Raw genomic sequence first — 25,673 nt, forward strand, 5'->3', positions numbered from 1 at the left:
TTCCTTTTATCAGACTTCCCTGGTGATGCAGTGGTTAAGAATCCTCCTGCCAATGCAGGGGACATGGGTTCGAGCCCTGGTCCAGGAAGATCCCACATGCCACGGAGCAACGAAACCCATGCGCTGCAACTACTGAGCCTGCACTCTAGAGACTGCGTGCCACAACTACTGAGCCCACACGCCACAACTGCGGAAGCCCAGGTGCCTAGAGCCCATGCTCCACAACCACAACAAGAGAAGCCACCACAGTGAGAAGCCTGTGCACTGCAACGAAGAGGAGCCCCCACTCGCCGCAAGTAGAGAAAGCTCGCGTGCAGCAACGAAGACCCAATGCAGCCAAAAAATAAAAATTTCTTTTATCATCTTTAGGCAAACAAAATTTTTGACTCCATTTTTATGGCAAATTCTCTATTTTCCTGAATCAACTTTTGACCTTCAACATGACATCATGCCACTAGATTCCATGAATTTGGTATACAGAAATGGTTTGTTATACAGAAATTACAGAGAAATAGATAACTAGAACAGAAATTGAGTGGTACTGTAACACAAACCTAAAACACACAGCATTAATTTTGAGACAAGGTGGCAGCTGGAGACCAGAAGGGCAGTGAGAAGAATCAGTGAAAACAGGAAAAACAGTAAAGAAATTGTTTTTGAGGACTGGAGAAAAGAGGACTTACAATAATTATTATTGGAACAATAAGCTTAACTATTGCCTGAAATAATTTTGAAGATAGAAAATATACCTATAAACTTGTGGATCTGGCTAAAGGGATATCCAAACAAACAGTTGACAGTGTTATTTGTAATCTTTTAGCCATACATAACATGGTATTATAAGAGAGATGAGCTAAAGAAAGAACAATTCAGTTTTCAAGTAGAATTTAGAAGATATATTGCTAACTCAAGACTTTCTGGGTTGGAAAATAAAAGTTTCACATTTACAGCATCTCCAGCTGGCAAAAGATTTTCCAAGTTAAGACACTGTTTCAAGAAAAAGAACAGATTAAGGATTCTGTCTGCAAGACAAGATCAAATCAAAGATGTAGCGCTAAGACACAGTGTTAAGACCTCAGAAAGATTTCAGAGATCCTCTCAATTATATAAAAGTTCTACATCTTAAGTGTGTCCCACAGTATCCTAACTCTTATGTAACACTAGAGAGAGTGTCCTGTCTTGAAAACACAGGACACTGTCTCTAGTGGGTATGTATTTTATTGAAGAGGATTGATAGGGACAGAATAAAGGGACAAAGTAGGTGATTAAACAGTTAATCCCACTAGGGGATTGTAAGTAGAGAAAAGTAGAGAAAAAAAGTATGGGAGACCCCCATAAGTTAATGATCATTCAAGAAAGCAGGTTTGCTTAACCACAAAACCATGGAGGCTTGTTTAGCAACAAAACCATGCAACAGAAGCATGAGACATGCCCCCAAACAATAAACAATGATGGCATGAGACCCACATCCTGCTCAAGGAGCTTAGTAGATTAATGATTCCTAGGACACACTCCTCTGCACACACTAAAAACAAAAATATAAAGGTCACATTATACTAAAACGTGAGATGATTTACCATTTTTAGCATATGTTGCCACCTTTTTTGCTCATTTCCATTGCACCATCGACAGTCCTGGCTTGACCAGGTAGGGACAAGAAAACTCCCCCACACAACATGGAGGAGGTGCTGATGATAGAAGCTTGCCATCTACTCAAGAATGAGGAAGAAGGTGGTCTTCTCTCCCTACCCACTTTTCCTTTGATTATAAAACTGTAGCCCAGTAAGTTCGTGGCATGGCACCCTCTCGCCCGCTTGCTTGTAAGCTTCACAAGTCTCCCATTCTAATAAATCACTTCTTATCTATCAATTTGCCTCTCGCCGAATTCTTTCTGCACTGAGGCATAAAGAACCAGAGCTCCACAGAGCCGCCCCCCTGCCCCGCATAGAATGCCACCTAGTGGTTTCGGGATGGAATTATAATTTGGTACACAGAAATATCACACAAAAAAATTTAAGAGTTGTAGCAGCTTAAAATAAAAGTGGCGGAAAGAGTTCAACCAATAGCTTACAACACCATGCTCTATTTTAAATTGCCTATCAGGCTATTTCTAGTATATACAGTTCAGTATTATTTTCAAATGATAATAAGAATAAAATTATTATAGCTAACATTTACTGAGCACTTTTTAAATACCAAGCATTGTGCCGAGATCATTTATAGAATATCCCACTTACTCCTCAAAAAAAAAAAAAAACAAAAAACAAAAAACAAACACAAAAAACCTTTTAAACTGTTCAAACATTTTGATCCACGCCTAGATTTTCATTCCAGGAACTTTATCACAAAAAAGAGATGACATATTTATATGGTGATACTCAGAGCAACACTATTTATTAGAATAAAATCATGGAGAAGCCTCAAAGTCTAATGAAAGAGGAAAGTTAAATTGAGAATCTTTCACACGATGGCTTATAATATATCAATTGAAGCATATGAGTCACTATAACTATTGCTTTCATTTTTAATGTAAAAAATCTAAGGATTGGTCAGGTTATGCTGTCCAAAGTCACACAGAAATTGGTAGATGAAAGATTTCAACCCTGGAATTATGACTTCAGAAAACCCACTCCCAAGCACTGTACCACCTTCCTTATATTGGTTCAAATTACAATTTATAAAAGAAAGTAAACACTACTATCATATCTTATCATTGAGAAACTTCACTCTGCAACAGAACACATCCAACTTGTAATCTTGTGAAAAGTATTACAAGATTTACAGGGAAACACACCCTTAGAGGTGACATACACTCATTTCTGGGTATGTTCCCAGAGGAGAAGACTATGGGCTTCTGACTCAGCCTTAGCCAGACAGTGGATATCTTGATCCCAGCTGCCACCACATTGCCTGTTTCAGTGCCAATGAGCTTTATCTGGGTCCCAGATGACAGAGAGTGAACAGGTCATAGGAGGGCATCTTTTATGTTAAGGAGGCTTTCGTGAAACCCGAGAAGGCCTGCTGGTTTGTGTTGAATAAGGCAGATATTTAGCTACACTGTCTTATATAAATGCCTTTACCAAACTTTTGCTTTATAATTTAAAATAAATGCCTATAGATTTTTGCTTTGTCAAAAACAGAAGAAATAGAAAAAAATGATGACACTAAAAAAATCTACATTAATGAAGAGCTATAGCTGAGATCTGAGGCACATACAAGAGTAAAAGATCTTGTTATGGTTCCCATAGCAACTGCAACACAGTTGCATTTCACTTTTATGTTAAGTACGTTTAACTTGAGTGGGAATGCAAAATACTTCCTCTGAGCCAAAAAGAGAATTATGGAGAACACAGAGACCATGTTCCAGACTATTCTGGCTTTCAAGTATGTCAAATATTAACCCTAATATGTATTAACATTTTCCCATCAATACTACATGTTCATTTGTATTGATTTTAAACTACCTTTATTCAATTTATAAAATATAATTATCTAAAATGGGAAGAAGTCCCATTAAAATCTGTTAAATCAGAAACCATGACTTTACAATTCATACATATAGGGGCACTGTCCTGCTTGTAATTATAAGAGAATATTGGCTGAAAGTACAATCTATGAAAATACAATCTGATTCCATTCACTGCCAAGTGTTTTAAGCTTGACATTTTTAATTACTGTAGATATAATCTGAAACTACATAAACAAACACATGGTGCTTTAAGCAAAGGATATACATAAAAATTTTCAAGACATTTGTAGTTTGCATATTTTTCTCTATTTCAATAATGAAAAGCAGGGAGAGTACTTACTCCTGTTATGTAACGAGGTCTATATTGAATAGTTCCAAATAAACCAAGAATGACGATAATAATATGTACAAAATTTGCCAGGATAGGTGCCCACTGATATCCAAGGAAGTCAAATATTTGCCTCTCCAGCACACAAACCTAGAAGAGCAAAACAGGATATATAGATAAGCACAGTGATGAGAGAAAATAAAGGATCACACCGACATTATAATTAGCAATTGTAACTGTGTTACCATATCTGGCATTTGTCTTTAACAGTGAGAAAGACATTTTTAGGTATATTTCAAAGGAAGACTATGGAAGCCGTGGATCCACAGACAGGTACAATCCTTTCAGGGATGATTTTATGGAGGCATCAAGTAGTATTCGCAGGATGTCATCTGTGCAGTCACAGGATAAATTATATTGTCACATGCATTGTCAAACACTTGAAGTCATCAACCAGCAAGTTCGGGAAATGACGTCCACACCAAGGGCTTGTTGTTAGGATCTGCTCAAATGTCACTGTATAAGTTGGGAATAGAGCAAAGGGGGTTGATGGAGAGGAAAAAGAATTCTTCGGCAAGTCAAGAGACCAGATTCTGGATGTCGACCTGCCACTAGGCAGCTGTAGTGCCCCAGGTAAGTCATTTCCTTCCTCTGGGAGTCTGATTTGATTACTCATTTGTAAAATGTAAGACTTTGACTAATGTCTAGGGTCCTTCTAACTTTAATAGTACTAGATTATAAATCAAATGTGACTTTAAAAAAAATCATATCCAGTTACCTATAGTAACCAGGAAAAAGAAGGGCCCTGAAAGAAACTTAAAACAATTTTTTATTTTAAAAAATAAAAATAAAGCATCACTGTTATAAAAACAAGAAACTTAAGGCATTTGAAATTCTTCCATATTCATCTGTGTTTACAAGTTTACAATTAAGTCATAGGTAAACAGTGGGGGAAGAAAAGCAAAACCAATCAAACAACCAACTCACCGACCAACCAAACAACACCCTGAGATTGGTCAGTAGTCCAGAAGTGCCACTTTATATTGACAAGTGAAACCTGAATAGCTGACAAGCCTCTCATCAGATCTAACAAAGCAAAAGGGAATGGTGTGAATTAAACGCAGCTTTATTTTTCCTGCCTGCCCTCAGGTGGAATGATAACAAACTGTCTGTTCCTAGTAAAACATTGTAAAAGGACCTGATGTTAAGCACGGAGATTCAACAATTGTTTTTCAATTAACTTTTAAAGGAAAATGATTTTAAAACCCCTAAGTCACTAACTATGCTTTATCACTCTGCTTTAATGATATTTCTTTTCAGAAGGACACACTAACTCTTCAAACAGATGGTTTGCTTTTAAATTAAATACCTGTAGCCTAGGTTTGAAGACTTCTTGAATGACCATTATTCCCACTGCAGTTCTTTAACTGACAGCACATTTTCTCATCAGGCATTGAAGGAGAACATAAACTCATGACAACTGTTTGCATGACACCTCTATTTCCTAAGACACACCGGGTACCATGTTACATTGTAACAGTAAGAGTCCAGCCTAAACAAATCTTAAGTTTCACTTAGTCCTGGCAGTGAATAAAAAAAAAAAAAAAGAGAGGATCTAGGTCCAGGTCTGTTCTATGCTACACATTCTAAATCCAAAATACCCACCAGAGTCCCAACAGGGGAATTCAATATTCTGATTGATTAACAAACAGACTTCATGGAATATGCACATAACCCAAGCCTCATAAACTTTGAACTGTCTCCTGATGAAACATTCCTTCAATTGTTATCATGCAGTCAACACTCCTTATAAAGGAGGCCCATTTGTGATGTTAAGCAATATTACGTATGCCTTGTTGGAATTCATCAACATTACCAAAAGATAAGTGGTTGTTCTCAGCATTGCTAATTGTCTATATAAAAGCTCCCTCTAACACAGAACTCTGTTATCTTTATCCTATGAATAAACAGTAAGTACAAATGTAAAACAGCAGCAAGAAGAATTTAAACTCTATAAATTTTGAGCATCATAACTGTGGGGACACAGCAGGGAAAAGGTATAGAGGATAAGTGCATCAGTCAAACAGTGGGAAATCCCTCAATAAATGCTCCAATTATGGAAGAAAAGAGCAAGTACCATCGTTAATTATAACAAATATATAGAGAATAATATACTCACTAAGTCTGCAAGGCTAAAATGAAGTTGCATCAACATTTATCAGTCTTCTTTTATGACAGAACTAATGGTTTCATCAAACATTACTTATGAGGTTATGCAGACTGAACAAGCTAATGTGCAGTTCTTCACTTATAGTATTTCTGCTTTTTCCTCCTCTTTTTGATGGGCTCCTTAGTCATCCTAAGTAGCTTTATCACAGGTTTTACTGTTTAGAGCTAGGGCTGAAGAATGGAAGATTTCAGTAAGTATAAAGGGAATTAACAATTTACAGAGTAGGTACAGTCTTTCCTAAGAACTCCTTCCAACAGGATGTATATTAACTATGAAATCACTAGGAGGTTGTGGAGTTAGAGGAAAGAGAATATTTTCTTTTTTAAGTTAATTGAATTTTTAAAAATTAAAGTATAGTTGATTTACAATGTTGTGATAGTTTCAGGTATACAGCACGGTGATTCAGTTATACACACACACACACACGCACACACACACAACACACACACACACATACATATATATTCTTTTTCAGATTCTTTTCCCTTATAGGTTATTATAAAATAATGAGAATAATTCCCTGGCTATACCGTAGGTCCTTGTTGACTCTCTATTTTATATATAGTAGTGTGTCTATGTTAATCCCAACCTCCTAATTTATTCCCTCCCCTTTGATAACCATAAGTTTTTTTTCTATGTCTGTGAGTCTCTTTCTGTTTTGTAAATAAGTTCATCTGTATCCTTTTTTTTTTTTAGATTCCACACGTAAGTGATATCATATAATATTTGTCTTTCTCTGTCTGGCTTACTTCACTTAGTATGATAATCTCTATGTCCATCCATGTTGCTGGACAGTATTTCATTCAATTGGTATTCATTTCAAATGGCAGTATTTCATTCTTTTTTATGGCTGAGTACTATTTGTTAAAACACTTACTACATGCCAGACTTTCATACTATTCCTTGGTCATCGAATCTGCACAAAACCCAGAGAAGTAAATATTGTTGTCTTATTTTTCAGACTAAGAAATCTAAGATGTAGTATGGCTATGTGATTTTCTTGCAGTCTCAGAAGTGGTAAGTGGTCCAACAGGAATGTAGGCGTATGTGCATGCCCTGTGCTGTGTCCTTGCTTTAGAACTCTTGCCACATCTAGTCCAAAAAAAGAAAGCTTTCACAGATTTTGCTGGAGGCATAGGCCGGGTACAGGATATATGCTACATTTTTACCTTATTTATTGTAGAATAGTATAGAGAATCTCTTTGATCATACTTGTCACCTCATAACATTATATCATCACTGGTCAAGGCAGAGTTCCTTTTCGTTTTGTTTTGTTTATTTTCTTATTTGACTCCAACAACCCATGCTCTCAATGTTACTCCCCTATCATCCACTGGACTCTAATATACTTATTTTATGCCCTTTGAAACACCTGACATACAAATAGATGCATATAGCCTTGAAAAACATTACTGCTGTTGTTTGTGTGTGTGGCATTTTCACATAAAAGGTCTTAGGGAATAAGTCTCTTTCATGCTTGTCTATTTTGCTAATTTTACATAAAATTTTTAAATGTTTTTTATTTATTTATTTTCTTATTAGTCATTCATTTTATACATATCAGTGTATACATGTCAATCTCAATTGCCTAATTCATCACACCACCACCACCACCCCCACCTGCTTTCCCCCCTTGGTGTCCATACGTTTTTCCTCTACTTCTGTGTCTCAATTTCTGCTCTGCAAACCGGTTAATCTGTACCATTATCTAGGTTCCACATATATGCGTTAATATGCAATATTTGTTTTTCTCTTTCTGACTTACTTCACTCTGTATGACAGTCTCTACAAGCATCCACGTCTCTACAAATGACGCAATTTCGTTACTTTTTATGGCTGAGTAATATTCCCTTGTACATATGTACCACATCTTCTTTATCCATTCGTCTGTCGATGGGCATTTAGGTTGCTTCCATGACCTGGCTATTGTAAATAGTGCTGCAATGAACATTGGGGTGAATGTGTCTTTTTGAATAATGGTTTTCTCTGGGTACATGCCCAGTAGTGGGATTGCTGGGTCATATGGTAATTCTATTTTTAGTTCCTTAAGGAACTTCCATACTGTTCTCCATAGTGGCTGTATCAATTTACACTCCCAACAACACCCTCTCCAGCATTTATTGCTTGTACATTTTCCGATGATGCCCATTCTAACTGGTGTGACGTGATACCTCACTGTAGTTTTGATTTGCATTTCTCTAATAATTAGTGATGTTGAGCAGGTTTTCATGTGCTACTTGGCCATCTGTATGTCCTCTTTGGAGAGATGTCTATATAGGTCTTCTGCCCAATTTTGGATTGGACTGTTTGTTTTTTTAATATTGAGCTGCATGAGCTGTTTATATATTATGGAGATTAATCCTTTGTCCAATGATTCATTTGCAAATATTTTCTCCCATTCTGAGGGTTGTCTTTTGGTCTTGTTTATGGTTTCCTTTGCTGTGCAAAAGCTTTGAAGTTACATTAGGTGCCATTTGTTTATTTTTGTTTTTATTTCCATTACTCTTGGAGGTGGATCAAAAAATATCTTGCTGTGATTTATGTCAAAGAGTGTTCTTCCTAAGTTTTCCTCTAAGAGTTTGATAGTGCTCAGTCTTACATTTAGGTCTCTAATCCATTTTGAGTTTATTTTTGTGTATGGTGTTAGGGAGTGTTCTAATTTCATTCTTTTACATGTAGCTGTCCAGTTTTCCCAGCACCACTTATTGAAGTGACTGTCTTTTCTCCATTGTATATCCTTGCCTCCTTTGTCATAGATTAGTTGACCAGAGGTGTGTGGGTTTATCTCTGGGCTTTCTATCTTGTTCTGTTGATCGATAGTTCTGTTTTTGTGCCAGTACCATATTGTCTAGATTACTTTGTAGCTTTGTAGTATAGTCTGAAGTCCGGGAGTCTGATTCCTCCAGCTCTGTTTTTTTCCCTCAAGACTGCTTTGGCTATTCGGGGTCTTTTGTGTCTCCATACAAATTTTAACATTTTTTGTTCTAGCTCTGTAAAAAATGCCATTGGTAATTTGATAGGGATTGCATTGAATCTGTAGATTGCTTTGGGTAGTATAGTCATTTTCACAATATTGATTCTTCCAATCCAAGAACATGGTATATCTCTCCACCTGTTGGTATCATCTTTAATTTCTTTCATCAGTGTCTTACAGTTTTCTGCATACAGGTCTTTTGTCTACCTAGGTAGGTTTATTCCTAGGTATTTTATTCTTTTCATTGCAGTGGTAACTGGGAGTGTTTCCTTAATTTCTCTTTCAGATTTTTCATCATTAGTGTATAGGAATGCAAGAGATTTCTGTGCATTAATTTTGTATCCTGCAACTTTACCAAATTCATTAATTAGCTCTAGTAGTTTTCTGGTGGCATCTTTAGGATTCTCTATGTATAGTATCATGTCATCTGCAAACAGTGATAGTTTTACTTCTTTTCCAATTTGTATTCCTTTTTCTTCTCTGATTGCTGTGGCTAGGACTTCCAAAACTATGTTGAATAATAGTGGTGAGAGTGGACATCCTTGTTTTGTTCCTGATCTTAGAGGAAATGGCGTCACTTTTTCACCATTTAGAATGATGTTTGCTGTGGGTTTGTTGTATATTGCCTTTATTATGTTGAAGTAGGTTCCCTCTATGCCCACTTTCTGGAGAGTTTTTATAATAAATGGGTGTTGAATTTTGTCAAAAGCTTTTTCTGCATTTATTGAGATGATCATATGGTTTTTCTTCTTCAATTTGTTAATATGGTGTATCACGATTGATTTGCATATATTGAAAAATCCTTACATCTCTGGGATAAATCCCACTTGATCATGCTGTATGATCCTTTTAATGTGCTGTTGGATTCTGTTTGCTAGTATTTTGTTGAGGATTTTTGCATCTATATTCAACAGTAATATTGTTCTGTAATTTTCTTTTTTTGTAGTATCTTTGTGTGGTTTTGGTATCAGGGTGATGGTGGCCTCATAGAATGAATTTCGGAGTTTTCCTTCTTCTGCAATTTTTTGGAAGAGTTTGAGAAGGATAGGTGTTAGCTCTTCTCTAAATGTTTGATAGACTTCACCTGTGAAGCCATCTGGTCCTGGACTTTTGTTTGTTGGAAGATTTTTAATCACAGTTTCAATTTCATTACTTGTGATTGGTCTGTTCATATTTTCTATTTCTTCCTGGTTCAGTCTTGGAAGATTATACCTTTCTAAGAATTTGTCCATTTCTTCCAGGTTGTCCATTTTATTGGCATACAGTTGCTTGTAATAGTCTCTTAGGATCTTAGTATTTCTGTGGTGTCTGTTGTAACTTCTCCTTTTTCATTTCTAACTTTATTGATTTGAGTCCTCTCCCTCTTTTCCTTGATGAGTGTGGCTAAAGGTTTATCAATTTTGTTTATCTTCTCAAAGAACCTTCTTTTAGCTTTATTGATCTTTGCTATTGTTTTCTTTGTTTCTATTTCATTTATTTCTGCTCTGATTTTACGATTTCTTTCCTTCTGCTAACTTGGGTTTTGTTTGTTCTTCTTCCTCTACTTCCTTCAGGTGTAACGTTAGATTGTTTATTTGAGATTTCTCTTGTTTCTTGAGGTAGACTTGTATAGCTATAAACTTCCCTCATAGACTGTTTTTGCTACATCCCATAGGTTTTGGATCATCGTGTTTTCATTGTCATTTGTCTCTAGGTATTTTTTGATTTCCTCTTTGATTTCTTCAGTGATCTCTTGGTTATTTAGTAACGTATTGTTTAGCCTCCTTGTATTTGTGTGTTTTATGTTTTTTCCCTGTAATTGATTTCTAATCTCATAGCGTTGTGGTCAGAAAAGATGCTTGATATGATTTCAATTTTCTTAAATTTACTGAGGCTTGATTTGTGACTCAAGATGTGATCTATCCTGGAGAATGTTCCATGCACACTTGAGAAGAAAGTATAATCTGAGGTTTTTGGATGGAATGTCCTATAAATATCAATTAAATCTATCTGGTCTATTGTGTCATTTAAAGCTTGTGTTTCCTTATTAATTTTCTGTTTGGATGATCTGTCCAGTGGTGTAAGTGAGGTGTTAAAGTCTCCCACTATTATTGTGTTACTCTCGATTTTCTCTTTTAGAGCTGTTAGCAGTTGCCTTATGTATTGAGGTGCTCCTATGTTGGGTGCATATATAATTGTTATATCTTCATCTTGAATTGATTCCTTCATCATTACGTAGTGTCCTTCCTTGTCTCTTGTAACATTCTTTATTTTAAAGTCTATTTTATCTGATATGAGTATTGCTACTCCAGCTTTCTTTTGGTTTCCATTTGCGTGGAATATCTTTTTCCATCCCCTCACTTTCAGTCTGTATGGGCCCTAAGTCTGAAGTGGGTCTCTTGTAGAAAACATATAGATGGGTCTTGTTTTTGTATCCATTCAACAAGCCTGTGTCTTTGGTTGGAGCATTTAATCCATTCACATTTAAGGTAGTTATCGATATGTGTGTTCCTATGACCATTTTCTTAATTGTTTTGGGTTTGTTTTTGTAGGTCCTTTTCTTCTCTTGTTTCCCACTTAGAGAAGTTCCTTTAGCATTTGTTATAGAGCTAGTTTGGTGGTGCTGAGTTCTCTTAGGTTTTGCTTGTCTCTAAAGCTTTTGATTTCTCCATGAAATCTGAATGAAAACCTTGCCAGGTAGAGTAATCTTGGTTGTAGTTTCTTCCCTTTCATCACTTCATCATGTCACTCCCTTCTGGCTTGTAGAGTTTCTGCTGAGAAATCAGCTGTTAACCTTATGGGAGTTCCCTTGTTTGTTATTCGTTGTTTTTCCCTTGCTGCTTTCAATAATTTTTCTTTGCCTTTAATTTTTGCCAATGTGATTACTATGTGTCTTGGCATGTTTCTCCTTGGGTTTATCCTGTATGGGACGCTCTGGGCTTCCTGGAGTTGGGTGGCTATTTCCTTTCCCATGTTAGGGAAATTTTCAACTATAATCTCTTCCAATATTTTCTCAGGTCCTTTCTCTCTCTCTCCTCCTTCTGGGACTCCTATAATGCGAAGGTTTTTGCATTTAATGTTGTCCGGGAGGTCCCTTAGGCTGTCTTCATTTCTTTTCATTCTTTTTTCTTTATTTTGTTCCACAGCAGTGAAGTCCACCATTCTGTCTTCCAGGTCACTTATCCGTTCTTCTGCCTCAGTTATTCTGCTATTGACTCTTTCTGGTGTAGTTTTCATTTCAGTTAGTGTATTGTTCATCTCTCTCTTGTTTGTTCTTTAATTCTTCTAGGTATTTGTTCAACATTTCTTGCATCTTCTTGATCTTTGCCTCCATTCTTTTTCTGAGGTCCTGGATCACCTTCACTATCATTATTCTGAATTCTTTTTCTGGAAGATTGCCTATCTCCATTTCATTTAGTTTTTTTGCTGGGGTTTTATCTTGGTCCTTCATCTGGTACATAGCCCTCTGCCTTTTCATCTTGTCTATCTTTCTGTGAATGTGGTTTTTGTTCCACAGCCTGCAGGATTGTAGTTCTTCTTGCTTCTTGTGTCTAATTTTACTAAATTTTGGTTCTTGGTTGTTTGGCTTCTGCACAGTAGCCATTATAAATGCATAACTTCTTGCTTTCCACAAAGAATTCTGTACCCTTTCACTACTATTTTTTATGAGGTTTTTTAAAAACATAAATAGTGGCTACTTTTTATCAACCATTTTAACTGTTATTTATGCATCTGAGATCATCACTTTATTCTTTTCTTTTAGACTCTTTTAGACTATTTTCTTTTAGACTATTAATGTGTTTGATTATACTGACAATTTTTGTCAGGTTCAATTATCATTTTTTTTCCTGTGGAAATCTTTTCTTGAAATGGAATATTATTTTTATCACATTTCCAGTTTGGGTCAAATACAATTTTATTTCAGAGTTTTGTATCTATAAACTGATGTATAATTCAATTTTCTTTTTCCTTCATTCTCTGACTCTGTTCTAAAGGTTGCACTGGCCTTTAAACCTAAGTAAGGCTCAATGTTTGTTTAGACCCTTAACAACCTTTGAAGAACAAACAGTTCTATTCTTTCCCCAAAAGCAACCTGTGTCAACTTAGGGAAACACATTTAGGTGCATAGATTTTCCTATATTGTTATGTAGGTGCCAGCATATAGGCATATATCTGGTGTGTGTTTGTGTGTGTGTGTGTGTATGTGTGTATACATCCTTTTCACATCATTTTATCTACATAAATGGGATTGCAATGTAAATATGACTTTTCACCTTACACTTCTTACTTAGTAATGTGTCGTGGAGGTTTGTCTACATTAGCACACCCTGCTTTCATAGATCTATCTCATTATACCCTTAAACATTCCATTTTAATAGATATTTTATTCTATTTTAATAGATATAGACTTTTAACACACACAGGTGCATTAAACAACCTTGTATATGTGTGTTGATATATCCACAGGCTATATCTCTAAAACTGGAAATGCTGGGTCAAATTCTAGTCGTAAAATTTCAAATATTACAACAACTGTTATTAATTATTTTTTGGTATATATGTAGTACTGATAAGACATGAAAAATTACTTTTCTGTTTGCATTATTTTAAATGTGAATTCTAATAGAATTGTTAGTTCAGTCAAGTATGCTTAAGCTGAAAAGTTTTCAAAAACCTTTCTGATGCTTACAATTAAGTAAAATTTATCTTACTTTGAATGACAACAAATGTTCATAAAAGTACTGGTGCAACGACTTCATGATAAATAAATTAATTGACTTTTCAAACTGGAAGAGACTCATTCCACACCCATCAATTTACACCTGAGAAAACTGGGCCCCATTAAGTTAACAGTTTTTTAAACTAACCTTGACCTCTTAATAGGAGAATATTCAGTCTGAAATTTGTTTCGAATGTTTGCATGGCAAATAGAAATCTTCATATTTCTTTGGTAGCTACTGCCATTTAATTTTTTAGCAAGGAAATTGCATTTATGTGGATACACTAAAATATATTTTTTTAAACACCCAAATTGTACATTTACAGCTAGTTGTTTTTGATTGATGGGGTGTGGAATTGGTTTCCTTAAGATATTGCATTTTGTTAATAACCTCAAAGACTTCTTAATGAATGTCTCCCTCATATTAGCATAATTTTCTTATGTACTTAAAATTTAACATGTGAGTTATACAAATAATACAAAATAAAACTTATATATGACCTCTGAGAGAAAAAAAATAGGCTTTTTTGTATCATGGTAGATCATGAGTTCCTTGATTTTCAAAAAGTGTTGTTAAAGGCTAGAAACAACCAAATTAAATTGCTACTGCTAAACTGTAAATTGAAATTGCACTTATCTATGGGTACCCTTTTCTCCTCTCTGTACCCTCCCCCCTTTCAGTGTCTCCACTCCCCTTAAGGAACCTGAGGTTTCAGATCGGATCAAATCTCAAGTCTCTCAGAAAATAAACAAGGTAGACTCAGATTCAGATGTTACGTAGGTAGAATGCTCCCATTCAAAGTTCATTTGCAGTGTTAAAGACAAAAAGAAATGACAAAGTTGGTCAAAAGTTAGTAACATATAAATTGTGGAATTTCAGGAATCAATAAAAAAATGATTTGTATTTTAGTTGTTTGCAGGAGAAGATAACTTGTAAAATTACCTTTGTTTTAGCATAGGTAAAACGGGAAGGAAACGGGAGGGAAAATCAAGATGAAAATTGAAACAGGCTTTAACAGTTCCCAGGATGGGTGCAAAGTTCTTATTTCATCCAAAAGGACCATGAAAGTTTAAACTTCCAAGCAGACATAGAGCAGAGCTGTTTGTCAGAATTTTGTCAACAGAAATTGCTGCTAATTCTTTTCCCTGCATTCCAGTAGAGTATGGCCAATTTATTTTTCCCAGTTGTATCCCCTGTTTCCTGCCCCACAGAGAACATAAAACAACCCAGAAGGAAATGAGGAAACTGTTCTGATACTGTCTCCTTGATCCATATAGGACTCTGTTCCCTTCAGCAAGATGTTCCTGCCCTGAGATCTTACCTTGGATTTATGTTTCTCCTGTGTCTGGCTCCCTGGGGCAGCATCTGCTGTGTCTTTGCTGTCTGCTTATTTTGGTAAAGCTGCTAATTCTGTCTGTGTTTATTCTGTCCCTTTGCTGGTTCTTGTCATGCTAGATCTCATCCACAATGTAGTTACTTACCCTCCCCTGAAGTCTCCTACAGTGAACTGTAATCTTGAGCATATTCTGTACTTAGCTGCTCCAGAATCAGACAAGTTGGTTTCTCTTATTTTAAGCCAATTCCCAGGAAAGCTGTAAAGACTAGAGGTATTGGGTCTTTATAACATTGCTGAGGTGCTGAAGTCATTGTGATATTGTCTAAAAATATCAATATCACGAAGCCAAACTCTATATAATTACGATTCATTATTCCCCCGTTTAAGGTTCTCTTGTGTTGTTCAAAATGGACAAGATAAGTGAGAACATATATGTCATCTTTTAAATATTATATGCAGGTGATATACTAGAGACAAGTTTCTTTCCTTTTACCAAGTGACCATATTCATATAAGCAATGAAGAGAACAAACTCAAAGTAGGGTCTGCAGTGATTACACATGTAAGATACAGACAAAACCAAGCACAGAGATTTACTTGAAGAGTTTTAGTTACTCTTAAGTAACTGGAATTATTCAAGTGTATGTGTATGTATATGTGTGTTTGCATGTGCATGTATATATATATATATATATATATATATATATATATATATATGTACTGGTGTGTACATGTTTGTTCACTAAAGGGTACAAAATGAAATTGTAAGGTGTTTGGTAAAAATGGGCCACAAATACCAACAATTTATATTAATTCAGTTGAACCAAGGATTTTGTCTCCTTCCACATAATTTCTCTTCTTTAAAAGCAAGACAAAAAAATAAGCCACAACAACAAACAACAAAAACGCCACCAAAAGACACCTGGCCCTAATGACTCTGGTTATAAGAGAAATCAACATGTCATAGTGGTCAGAACTCAAGTTTTAGAATTAGAAAAACATATTTGAACTCTTAACTTGCTGTATTACCACAAGAGGTAACCTAATCGCTACGAATCTCAGTTTCTTCATCTATAAAATAGGGATACTATAGCTCCTAAGAATTTCATGAAGATTAAAGTAGTAATGCACACAGAATACTTATTAAAATGCCTAGGTTGCTTCCTAAAATGGCTGCTATTATTAATATTTCAACTGCATAGCAAGTTTGGATATTGGATTTTAGTACAAATGCCATTCTAGACTAATACTCCTGACAGAATATTTCAGTTAGAGATGATCACATGTTTCTCATTCTGTTGGTTACAAATGCAAATAATAACATGGCAGACATGAATTACCTTAAGTATTCAAAGTGGTCTCTCTTAATGAATGCTTCCCTGAGTAATTCAATACCCCATGTATTGATTGTAGTACTTTTTGTAGTATACTATGCTAAAAACCAGATTTGAAACATCATTTCCTCTGTTATTTTCCATCATTCTCCCCATCTTTCAAATATGAAAAACATCAACATGTATTTTAAAAACTCTATCTCCATATAGTTAAGCACAGTAAAGATTTTCAAGAAAATTCTGGTGAAGATTTGGCATAAGCTCAAAGGAACAAAATAAAAACAAGGGTCTATGTTTCTTACAAAAGTACATTTTCTTATAAGCTGCATTACTGAAAAACAATACATGGTGTTTCTTAACAGATCTTTATTGAATTGCAGAGTCAGTCACATATTTCTGAGGTTGAATTAATAGGGTTATTTAATTGACCCACATAGGAATCAAATAGTGTATTTTAGGACTTTTTCCACTATTTTGTGTAATAATGCCGCTTCTATATAATTTTAAATATGCCAGCTAACATTCTAGTTGTTGTGATAACAAAATCATTTATTATTTCTCACAGCTGTTCATTCTGCCTAGCAATTTATAACCATTTCATAGTGAACACTCATGCTATCAAAAGACAAGTTGATGACTATCATATTATACTAGATTAAAAAAAACAGAAAATAGTCTTCTGAAGATGTCGCACACAAGTTAACACTAGAGCACAAATAAAAATATTGTTTGGTTGTTGAACTGAACTTACCAAGTCAAATGATCACTTGATCTGTGTATTCATATGCTAAAGCATTTGTGTGCATGTGTGTAACCACTAAATGTTACTTGATTTTCAGCAGTAGGTATTTAAAAAAAATAAACAATATTTTTATAATAATTATTCAAAATTCATTGAGTAGTCTGATAAGCACTTCAATACTTCAATGTAGCATCTCCCGTTGCAGAGCACAGGCTCCGGACGCGCAGGCTCAGCGGCCATGGCTCACGGGCCCAGCCGCTCCGCGGCATGTGGCATCTTCCCGGACCGGGACACGAACCCGTGTCCCCTGCATCGGCAGGCGGACTCTCAACCACTGCGCCACAAGGGAAGCCCCAATGCTTACTTTTAAATCATGCATTCTACAAGGATTATCTACCATTACCTTTATTGTACAGAAGAGGAAATAGAGCCCTTGTTCAAGATCATGATTATAGAACTGGGATCAAATCCTAGTCATTCTAACAACAATGTCCATGTTTTTAACCACAAACAATTTACAACTAAACATACTTATGGTGTTGATTTCAAAATCTTTAGGGGCCTCAATTCTGCTTTACTACCAAATACTTCCCTAATTAGACATGTAAACATAAGAGATTTTTGCTTTTGGTATAAAAGATCAAAAAGATACTCTAATAAATATTTTTATATAGAGCTCTATGGTTTAAAAACTCACATAATCATTATGATAACCCCACAAAATGATCATCATCATTACTATTACTCTATAACTACAAATTATGTAATGCTCTACAGATAAGTTTACAGCTAAGACAGAACCTTTTTGAAAATAAGTTCAAATTTTATTCTACTGATACAGTTAATAGACTAATAATCTGGCAAAGTCACCACAAAATGACATTTATCTGGAGTTGTGCTGTGAAATGGTTTCATAGCGTAGTAGCCAAACTCTCATTTAAGTTTAAAGTCTCCCTATGCTCATATGAAATGAGCTAAAAACGTCACAGTCCAGGTCCTCTGGGTAGATGGATCACTGTTTTGATTTTTCCAGAGTCTATAATTTTACTCAGTGGAAACCTTACTTCCCAGAAGAATCAGAACACATCAAAATGACAGCTGTTCTAGGTAGTTTTCATGGCTCACTTAAAGTACATGACAGGTAGGAGTCAGGAAGTTTAATGTACCCATTTGACCTTGAATTTCCAGTATCTCCACAACAAAGTCTTAACTGATTCAAGGTGAAACTAATGCACAAATAGTTTAAATATACATAACATAGGAAGAAAATGTCCAATGTCCAGAAGACCTTGGCCATAGACTTTTAAATCATGTATTCTACAAGCACTGATGGTGTATTGCAGGTACTGAGAAAAGTAAAGCACTGTCTGAGGCACAAGTGAGGTGTGAGACTGGGAATAGGTGAGCAAGTGAACCAGACAATTTTCATGTTGTCTGGCAAAATTAGTCTTATACTATGGGATATGCTAATATCTGAAATGGTTATTAAGGAGAAATTCTCAAAACTCTCAAGAGGTCTCAGGTGTAGCTGTTCAAATGACACCCCTGCTGGGGAACTATATATCTGGTTCTGATCCATTTCCAAATCTCCTATTGCTCATGTAGTAAGTACATACAAACAAAAAAAAAATCAAAATGTGGCTAATATTACCAATACACAAAAGAGTAGATGAGGGATAGGTTGACTATATTTTAATAAGGGACTTTTAGAATTGAATAGAATAAGTTGCTAAGTTCATCATCAGTATCATTTATTTGTTCACTATGGATTTTTTATTCATCAAGAGATCAGTGAAAGCCAAATAACAAAAATAGCTTGCAATGTTCTTATTTTCATGCATCATATGGTATTGCTTTCTCATAGCAAATGACTTTCTCTAGAGAAAACTCTATTGCTATTTTTTAATAGCACAATCACATTAAACGTATTAAAGCTGCCATCTGGAGAATTTGAAATTTGTCAACTAGGTAAAAATGCAGATACACATTTTTTTTTTTTTCTGAAAAGCAGATAGAGTCCAAAAACATGCCTCACATATCATTATCAGAGAAGCAATGTCTAGGCAGCTTTCAGGTTTGGTCCCCCAATAAATATTTGTGCATCTTTGTAAAGATTTTTATTTTGTGAATTCAAAACAAGGTAAAATGCCACTCCAATCCTCCTGGCCTGCCCTCATTTAAGGCAGTGAATTAATAATGTAATTACTGTCATCAGTGTTCCCTGTTAAACAGATGTTGTATATTTAACAGAATCGGTGGTGTAAGCACACTTGTCACAGGGAACAGAAGTGGACATCAGAGCGCCCAGAATTCTGATGTCTTCCCTGTCTCTTTCCCTCCCATCTGCTCTTCCCCTACTTTAAGAAAGGCACCAGCCGATGCTTCAGGGCACTGTTTCTTTGACTACAGCGAGACAGCCATATGGAAGATGTCAATCAAACCTCTCAAACTCTAGGTTACGTCTCTTTCATAAAATTCAATTTCATAAGGATGGGAGATGGAATGACAGTCTCACTTACTCTCACTGTTAAAGGCCAATCAAGGCAGAAATGTTATCAAGATCACTCCCGTGTACTGGCAGTCACTGTGGCAGTGGGTTACATCAGAAACTGCAAGTAGGCATACAAGAGAACACCATTGCAGACCACTACAGGCACACTGTAGAATTTGTCATGAGGTATGCTATTTCTGGCATGGTAAATACCATGTCTTCGTGTGCCCTTTAAAATAACCGTCTTATTGAATTCAACACAGATATGGAGATGCGGTTCTGAAAAAGAGTCAGTCATAATATTTGATTTCCAATTGACAGGAGGTGTCTGTGGCTGTCCATGGTTGAATATAATAAGAGATGATATTCTCTATCTCTTTAGGAGTTCTATCATAGACTCCATTAATGTAGAATAGATAACTGGTACAGGCTTAAAATGACAAGTTCTGTCAAGCAATGAAATGCATTTCATACATTAAACTTAAAAATTCAAAGCATTACAGACACTCCTAAATCATACACATGGTTTCTCTGTCCATATGCACACATATTTCATGTACTGCAGTTACTACTCATGGCACTATTCCAAGCATTTTACACACAGTAGCTTATTTAATGAGGTAGACAATATTATTAGCTTCATTTTAAAGAAGAAAACACTGAGGCAGAGAGATTAATTTGCTCAAGTTTATATGGCTATCAGTGAAGATGATTTGTCCAGAGTCCAAGCTTTGGACCACAATCATATCACCTCCCATGTGATACTAAAACTATATGTGTATATATAATACATGCATATATAGAATATATGTATGTATCTATATGTTTCATATATGTTGTTATAGATACAAATGTATATATACACATACTTGGCTATACCTTGCTTCTAAATTATTTTTTTTGTTTAATGTACTCATAACATTTCTTTTCAGTGAGTTCACTAATAAGTTGAGGAAACCACACAAAACACCACTCGATACAAGTTTTCAAGTAATAGCATTTTTTCCCACATAATGTAGCCCTCAGCATGGTACCATATTCCTGCAATGCTATGTTTTGTCTCTCCCACTGATATGCAGTTTCATTCCACTGACAATGGGGAATAAATTAGACAATACCTCTGAATGATGCTATTACATGGACAGAAATTTACGATGCTAAATCTCTTTAAGTGGTCCAATATATTTATGAGTTTTCCAAAGCAAAGAACTACCTATAAATATGAATATTCTACTGATGTCTTGAGTTCAATGTCAAGCAGTAGATATTCAGTCAAACTTGGTCATAAATAATAGGATTCTCAGACATATGCTTTTGTTCTGGTTAGTTGAATTGTATGCTGTAAGTTGTGCCTACATGTGTCTGCTCCCATCACTTGAATTATATGTTTGTACAGTGCCTGTTTTAAACACAAACTCAAACCTGGTTATGTCAGTTGTACTTGTGACGGGCATCACTATGTAATTTGAATATTACATATACAAAACTACTGAGTACAAAATACAGATTTAAAAAAATAAAAGCTAAATTTAACATATTAGAAAGACTACATAAAGTCTACATAAAGGCATTAAAGTAATTTTTAAAGGAAAGTTGGAAAAACAATGATAAAATCTAAAACGAATCTTTTCCCAAATGATTTTACAAGTCTTTAAGTTCTTATTCCACTGTAAAGAAACCAACACATAAAAATCCATAAACAAATTATGGATTTTTTAATGTGAAAAGAAAATGTCAGCTACTGATTCCACACACAAAGAAGAGTCCTAAAATAAAATGGGTCGGTTATATATGTATCACTTTTATAATTCACTGTCTTAAAAATGCTTTAGATTAATTGACCCAATGTCTACAGAGAAGGTTATATTGTATCACTATTCTGGTATCCAACATATTTCTTGTAATTCTTTGTGTAAAATAAATAACATATCTACTGCACTACACCATAATCTAGAACATTTAAATGATTCTCTAGAGCCTAATTCCTGATATTGTTTAGTAAAGATAACTTTGGTCCAACATTTCATACTTTGGAGCAAAGGGAAGCCAGAAGGGTGAACAATAAGGATTCTTGACTTCCTTCATGAAAATGGTTTTAACTTTTTAAAAGCTATCAACTCTTTTTCTCAGATCCATGCATAATTAATTAATCAAGACTCTATATCCATTTGCTCAGTGCTTGACAATCTCAGCAGGAGTAAATATCAGGTGCTAGAGCTGTATTGTTTTTCAGTTCTGACAATAATTCTCACCGTTTCAAAATGTATCATAACGATTTGTTTGTTGGCAAGGCTTCCTGAGATTTAGGATTTTCTTTTCCTAGAGCTGGAAATTTCAAAGAATGCTGAAATATCCATGCTATCTTCACATAACTCCCTTATAATTAGGTTAAACTTTTTTTTTTTTAACTATAAGGTATTTCAGGTGTACAGCATTATAATTTGACATCTATATACATTACAAAGTGATCACTACCACAAGTCTGTTACCATCCATAACCATATGACCCATTTCTCCCTTCACTCATTTCGCTCACCCCCCAGCCTCCTTCCCTTCTGGCAACCACTAATCTGTTCTCTGTATCTATGAATTTGTTTTTATTTAATCAACAGGTTTTTTTAGATTCCACATATGAGTTAAATCATGTAATCTTTGTCTGACTCTGTCTAACTTATCTCACTTAGCATACACCCTTAAGGTCCATCCATGTTGTCGCAAATGCCAGGATTTTATTCTTTCTTGTGGCTGAGTGGTATTCCATTGTATATGTATACAATATATGTATATACATATATACACACACATACACACACGTATACACTTAGGTTGTTTCCATTTCTTGGTTATTGTAAATAATGCTGCAATGAACATAGAGGTGCCTATATCTTTCTGAATTACTCTTTTCATGTTCTTAGGATAAACAGCCAGAAACGGAATGAATAGCTAGATCAACGGTAGTTCTCTTCTTAACTTTTTGAGGAACTTCCATACTGTTCTCCATAGTGGCTGCACCAATTTACAGTCTCAGCAACAGTGCACAAGGGTTGCCTTTTCCCCACATCCTTTCCAACAATCGCTGTTTCATATCTTTTCAATAATAGTCATCCTAACAGATGTGAGGTGATACCTTGTGGTTTTGATTTCCATTTCCCTAATAATTAGTGACACTGAGTATCTTATGTGCCATCTGTATGTCTTCTTTGGAAAAGTGTCTATTCAGATCCTCTGTCCATTTTTAATGGGGTTGTTTGCTTTTGTTGTTGTTGAGTTGTATGAGTTCTTTATATATTTTGGATGTTAACACCTTATCAGACAAAGGATTCACAAATAACTTCTCCCATTCATTAGATTGCCTTTCCATTCTGATGATGGCCCCCTTCACTAGGCACCAGCTTTTTAGTTTGATGTCATTCCAGTTGTTTATTTTTGCTTTTGTTTTCCTTGCCTTTGGAGTCAGATCCAAAAGAACATTGCTAAGACCGATGTTAATGAAGATACCATCTATGTTTTCTTCTACGAATTTTATGATTTTAGGTCTTATATTGAAGTGTTTAATCAATTTTGAGCTAATTTTTGTTCACAGTGAAAGACAATGGTCTTTCACTGTAAATATTCTTTTGCATGTGGTTATCCAGTTTTCCCAACATCATTTATGGAAGAGACTGCCCTTTCTCCATTATATGTTCTTTGCTTCTTTGTCATAAATTAATTGACCATATGTGTGGTTTTATTTCTGGGTTTTTAATTCTGTTCCATTGATGTTTGCCTGTTTTCGTGCCAGTATCACACCACTTAAATTACTTTAGCTTGAAATCAGGAAGCAAAATACCTCCAGTTTTGTCTTCTTTCCCAATATTGTTTTGGCTAGTCAAGGTTTTTGGTGGTACCATATAAATGTTTGAATTATTTGTTCTAGTTCTGTGAAATATGCCATTGGAGTTTTGATATGGATTTCACTGCATTTGTAGATTGCCTTGGGTTGTATGGAAATTTTAACAAAATTAATTCTTCTAATCCATGAGTATGGAATATCTATTTATTTGTGTCTTCTTCAGTTTCTTTCAACAATGTCTTATGGTTTTCAGAGTACGAGTCTTTCATCTCCTTGTTTAAATTTATCCCTAGGTATTTTATCTTGTTTTGGTGCAATTTTAAATGGAATTGCTTTCTTCTTTTTTTTTTTTTCACTTGATGATCTACCCATTGATGTAAGTGGGGTATGCAGAAGTTTCTTAATTCGTCAAGTATGGTAACCATAGAAGAGAAAGAAAGGCTTGAAAAGGATGATTAAGTAGCCCTTTGTCTTGTACATTAAAGATATGGTAATTAAGGGCAATAATTGTAAATTGTATGTGTGTATACATACACAAACACATATTACATACACAAATATTTTTACACACATACACACACATATCACCTATCAGACACTATTAGTTTGTATCTCATTTAATTGTCTAAACATGAAAGATAAATATTAAAATCCCCATTTGATGAATGAGTAGCTGACTAAACTGAAGGTTAAATATCTTGCTTAAGAAAAGTAAGCAGTAGATGTGGAATGTGAAGCTACATCCAATAACTGAGTGCATACTCTCTCCCCTATATTACCTCACTATGTTAAAGAGTGTTTAAGAAACTTTGATCTGTGTACCTTCAAATACCTTGAAGATTTCTTCTATCTCTGTTTTAACTAGTTACATGTCTTGGGGAGACGTTTGCCCAAAGTAGTAAAATGTTATTGGCAAAAGGGCAAAAAGTTCAATTAAATTTGTCGTTTATTGTAAACAGTTGAAAAACAGTTTAAAGCTATCTATCGTATTTAACAGTTAGGAGAAAGTATCAGAGTAAGTAAAAAAAATTATATATATATATGTGTGTGTGTGCATATATGTGTATATATATATACATATATATATCATATATATATGTGTATATATATACACATATATATATCATATATATGTGTATATATATACACATATATATATATGATATATATATGTGTGTATATATATATATATCGAGAGAGAGAGAGAGAGAGAGAGAGAGAGAGAGAGAGAGAGAGAGAGAGAGAGAGAGAGAGAGAGGGAGGGAGGGAGGGAGGGGGAGAGAGGAAGGGAGAGAAGCCATGTCCCAGCCATATACATAGAGTTTTTTTTTTTTTTTTTTTTTTACATAGAGTTTTACCTGATAGATCATACTAAAAATGTTTGAGAAAATTATAAGAAATTATTTGCCAACAAAAATCTTTAAACTGTTCCTTTATATAAAGTATAATTATGGGTATTATGGGTCAAATGTTATGATTTGGTTTCCAAAAATATATTACCTTAAATAATGCAAAAAGTATTTTACCTCACATGTGGACAATCAAGTTGACAAAATGAAAATCATAACTAATTCTTAAAATAATGCTGTTTCCTGCTACCTTGCCCTTTTCATCTCAGGGTTTGTTGCTGTTGTTTGTTTGCTTTGGTTTTTAATTCTCTCTAGTTTGATTTGCTTCACTGACAATTACATTTCACCGTGAAGGAAGCAATGTCAGTCCCAGACCTCAGCCCCTGGGGTCCAGCTGAGCTCTGCCAAGTCTACCATTAGTTACAATCTCAACAGCTAATTTATAGAGCAGCTTTTACTGGTATGACATCATCAAGGTGCTGCCCTCTCCTGCCCTCTCCTGCCACTTTCCCATTTCCAGTTGTTCCAAGAGGGTTGATGGCCTAGCAAAGTCTGAACCCTCATGTGTAATTATAGTTCTGTAAATACGCAGTATCATGGTGGGAATTAGAAAGCAGCCTGGACAGTAAAGTACAATCTACTAATTACTTGCACTGATGGTTTTTCTATAAGAAAATAATCATGGGTCTTTTGATAAAAAGCAGCAAAATTGCCTGAACTCTCCTCTGCTATCTTATTTCAAAATATGTTGACAATTTTAAAATATCTGTTTCATTGTATCCATTCTGAAAGTTCTAAGTTTGAATTATACTCTAAAAATGGGTATATTTACAGTAATGATATTTGCTAGAAATCCTGCCTGGAACTCATTGAACTAATTTGGTATATA

At 35.0% G+C, this 25,673-nt stretch overlaps 1 protein-coding gene across 1 annotated transcript in view; it reads right to left on the reverse strand.

Moving 5' to 3' along the window:
• The window catches only part of NKAIN2 (sodium/potassium transporting ATPase interacting 2), a 981,640-nt gene that overhangs the window by 521,408 nt on the left and 434,559 nt on the right, over positions 1–25,673 (reverse strand). The window contains exon 4 of the mRNA XM_060167694.1: positions 3,810–3,947. Coding sequence (XP_060023677.1) covers positions 3,810–3,947 — 138 coding nt within the window. The remainder of the gene's footprint in view (positions 1–3,809; positions 3,948–25,673) is intronic.

This window comes from Lagenorhynchus albirostris, chromosome 12, assembly GCF_949774975.1.
Source record: "Lagenorhynchus albirostris chromosome 12, mLagAlb1.1, whole genome shotgun sequence".
Classification (NCBI taxonomy): Eukaryota; Metazoa; Chordata; class Mammalia; order Artiodactyla; family Delphinidae; genus Lagenorhynchus; species Lagenorhynchus albirostris.